Genomic DNA, 3,481 nt, shown 5'->3' on the forward strand with positions numbered 1-3,481 from the left:
GATCTACCACTTCTCTAACTATGGCTTCTCACAATTCTCATTAATAGAGGCAAGACCTAGAGAGAACGTGAGAAAAAGAAAGAGAAAAGGAAAATGGAGACAGGGAAAGTATGCCGAGAGAGAGAGAGTGATGAGATGATAAATGAATCCTAAGGCTTGACTTTAGCCTTTCAAAAGATGTGGCTCAAGGTTAAGTCGTCCACTTGACTTGCCCAAATTACCAAACTAACCTTCCTTCTTTAATCAATCCCACATATGCCACATAAATATCTCTCCTCATTAACCCACACACACACATATATATACACACACGCACCTATATATATATATATATATATATATATATATATATATATATATATATATAACACTAATGTCCCAATAATCAAATAAATGAACACATGAAATAAAATAATCGGGTACCACATGACAAGTAAAATGATGCATAGAAAATAAAATAAATAAATAAATAAATAAAAATTTGAAAAAATTCGGGACATGAGACAATTGGTCAGCCAAACAGGGCAACAGCCGTTGCAAAACTAGTCGTTTTGTATTTTTAAATAAATAAATAAATAAATATATATATATATATACATATATTATTTCAACCTCAAAATGACGTCGTTTTGAGCAAGAAAGTTTTTTTTATTATTTTAAATTAAGCGATCGTGCCCTGGCTCGCCAGCCAGTAGTCCCACGAGCGCTTATGGGCCTGCTTGCTTATAGCTAGCCCATTGCAGTGGGCAATGCCCACTTCCATGCTAGATTAGGCCTCTAGCAAGGCCAATATGGATGGCCTTAGATATTAGTTTAGACGAATTTGAGATAAGAGTGTCGTGTCCTATCCCAAATCCACCTTGTTATCATCACCAATTTTAATTTAGAGATAAATAGATAGAATAAATTTATGATCGGCTTGATTTGTAACTTTAAAAACAATTTTCTGTTTTTATAAAAACTTTTCTTAGTTCAGTTTTTCGAAAATAGAAAACTGTATAAAAACTCTACTTAGTTTAGTTTTCTGAGAATTCAGTTATAAAAAGACGTGTTTCAGATAGGGCATGTTTGGTTTGTAACTTTGAAAACAGTTATTAAGAATTCAGAGAATTGAAAACAATTTTTAGAGTTATTGAGAATTGTTTCCAGGGTTATATAAACTAAGAAGGCCCTTATTTTTTTTTTATTTTATCAAAGAGAAAAAATTAGTTATTAAGCTAAATAATGACCTCTTAATTTGTGCAATTGTGGAATAGGAAATAATCACTAAAACACATATTTGCATTGGCTTTTAATTTCAACTAAAATTGAAAGTAATAAAACACTGAATATAAAACATAAATAGTGGCAAGTAAAACATGTTTGCACCCATCAACGTAAAACAAGAAAAAATAAGCACACATTAAAATGATATCTAACCAAAAAAAAAAAAAAAAAAAAAAAAAATTATATTCAATATAAAAGGGGTTCAAAAGTACGACGTACTTGAAAAAAGACAATCATTTATGTGGTGTTCAGTACCATGAAATTTCCGTTTTTCAAAACTAATTCCAATTACAGAGCATAAATTTCATGCTATCACATAAAATTAAAATTTCCACCATAAAAAATGACAAATTGCAAATATTGTTGATTTGAAAATGACGTATATTTTCATAAGTCGGTCCAATGGGCTAGTCAAAGTCTCAACAGTGGGCTTTTGAACACACATACTTGGGTAGAATTGTAAATTACCTTATTTCTAGAGGACAAAACGAGGAAATTGAATATATACAGTAGATATATAAATGTGTGGTGCCAGAAGAGTATAAAGTTGGATTTGCGAAACCTTAACCCTAGTTGCGCCTCCATTTTCAGCGAAGATGCAGATCTTCGTGAAAACCCTAACCGGGAAGACCATAACCCTTGAGGTCGAATCCTCTGACACGATCGACAATGTGAAGGCGAAGATTCAGGACAAGGAAGGCATACCACCGGACCAGCAACGCCTGATTTTCGCCGGAAAACAGCTCGAAGACGGCCGAACCCTAGCTGACTACAACATCCAGAAGGAGTCGACCCTCCACCTGGTGCTCCGCCTCCGCGGCGGCGCAAAGAAGCGTAAGAAGAAGACTTACACCAAGCCCAAGAAGATCAAGCACAAGAAGAAGAAGGTGAAGCTCGCGGTGTTGCAGTTCTACAAGGTGGATGACTCCGGTAAGGTCCAGAGGTTGAGGAAGGAGTGCCCAAACGCTGAGTGTGGTGCTGGGACGTTCATGGCCAATCACTTTGACCGTCACTACTGTGGCAAGTGTGGGCTCACCTACGTTTACCAGAAGGCCGGTGGTGACTGAAAGGCGGTAACAGTATCGTGATTGATTTCACTAGTTTTGAGTTTGTTGTCATCTTCGTTTATTTTAGTTTTTGAGATGGATCTTATATGGTTATGATCGACTTTTGATCATTATTTTAAGTTGTCAATTCCATTTTGAGGTATGAACTTATTTGGGATTACATAAAGTTACGCATTTGGAACAAATTTCTATTCTGAATTTGAATCTTCTGTTATTTATCTATGTGTGTCATATGATGGTTGCATCTATGTGTGTCATATGATGGTTGCATCTATGTGTGTCATGGTCATTTTGAATATATAATTTTTATTGACGTTATTGGTTTAGTCAGGATGATTGGAACTTCTATGGTTTGCATGATTTACTATCATATGTGTATATATATATATATATTTAAATTTTGAAGAATTCTTTTATCTGTCCGTGTGCATGTCGTAATAAATACAGAGCTTTGATTTGAGAAAAATGCAGGTTATCTATGAATATATAAATGTATGTATTTGTTTTTTAGATTATGTAACACTTCAAAGAGTGTTTGGATGTAAGCGCGAGAATTAAAAAAAAAAAATTGAAGAAATGACTGTTAATGTTTTAGGATGGTCATGTTGTGATTTTTTCTTTATGTGCTTAAAGTGACTTATTTGATGATTAGGTTTGTTTTGAGCTTTGATTCTTTAGAATATGGGGATACTGTTCTATCATTTACCTCCAAATTATTGTCTACCTAGCGCGTGTGCTTGCACTGACATTTCTGTGGGAGATTCTTTTTTGTCCTTTTATTTTCACTAATTTCGTGATTTGAAATTTTAACCCTTTTCTTGCACAACTGTTTAAGTTTGGGAAGTTGCCTTTCGCTACAAAGAAAAAAAAAGGGCTTGTGAAGTGTCAATGTATCTCGAGCTTACTTTGCTACATGCTTTAGTTGATCATTGCAATAAAACTTTCTTGTTTTTGAAGTCCCATTGATTCAGGATGATGGAGCTTTTCATCTTCTGTTTGGGTGGTAATTGTGACTTGTGAGATGGATTATGTGTTTGGTTGATTTCATTTTCGGTTTAAAATTGGGTCAAGGTTATTGATTTAATCACAATGATATGAATTGCAGTCGTCATTTTAAAATTTGAGGATGTATTCATTTCATTGGTTGT

General features: G+C 34.2%; 1 protein-coding gene across 1 annotated transcript; it reads left to right on the plus strand.

Annotated features, from left to right (window-relative positions):
* The first annotated feature begins 1,794 nt into the window (after positions 1–1,794).
* On the plus strand, positions 1,795–2,553 carry LOC132283786 (ubiquitin-ribosomal protein eS31 fusion protein-like). Its single transcript, XM_059785841.1, has one exon. The coding sequence runs from the start codon at positions 1,863–1,865 to the stop codon at positions 2,331–2,333; it is 471 nt and encodes a 156-aa protein (XP_059641824.1). The 5' UTR covers positions 1,795–1,862; the 3' UTR covers positions 2,334–2,553.
* The last annotated feature ends 928 nt before the right edge of the window (positions 2,554–3,481 follow it).

Source organism: Cornus florida, unplaced genomic scaffold (assembly GCF_030987335.1).
Source record: "Cornus florida cultivar Cherokee Brave unplaced genomic scaffold, ASM3098733v1 CherokeeBrave_3.0.0_Hap2_Chr01, whole genome shotgun sequence".
Classification (NCBI taxonomy): domain Eukaryota; kingdom Viridiplantae; phylum Streptophyta; class Magnoliopsida; order Cornales; family Cornaceae; genus Cornus; species Cornus florida.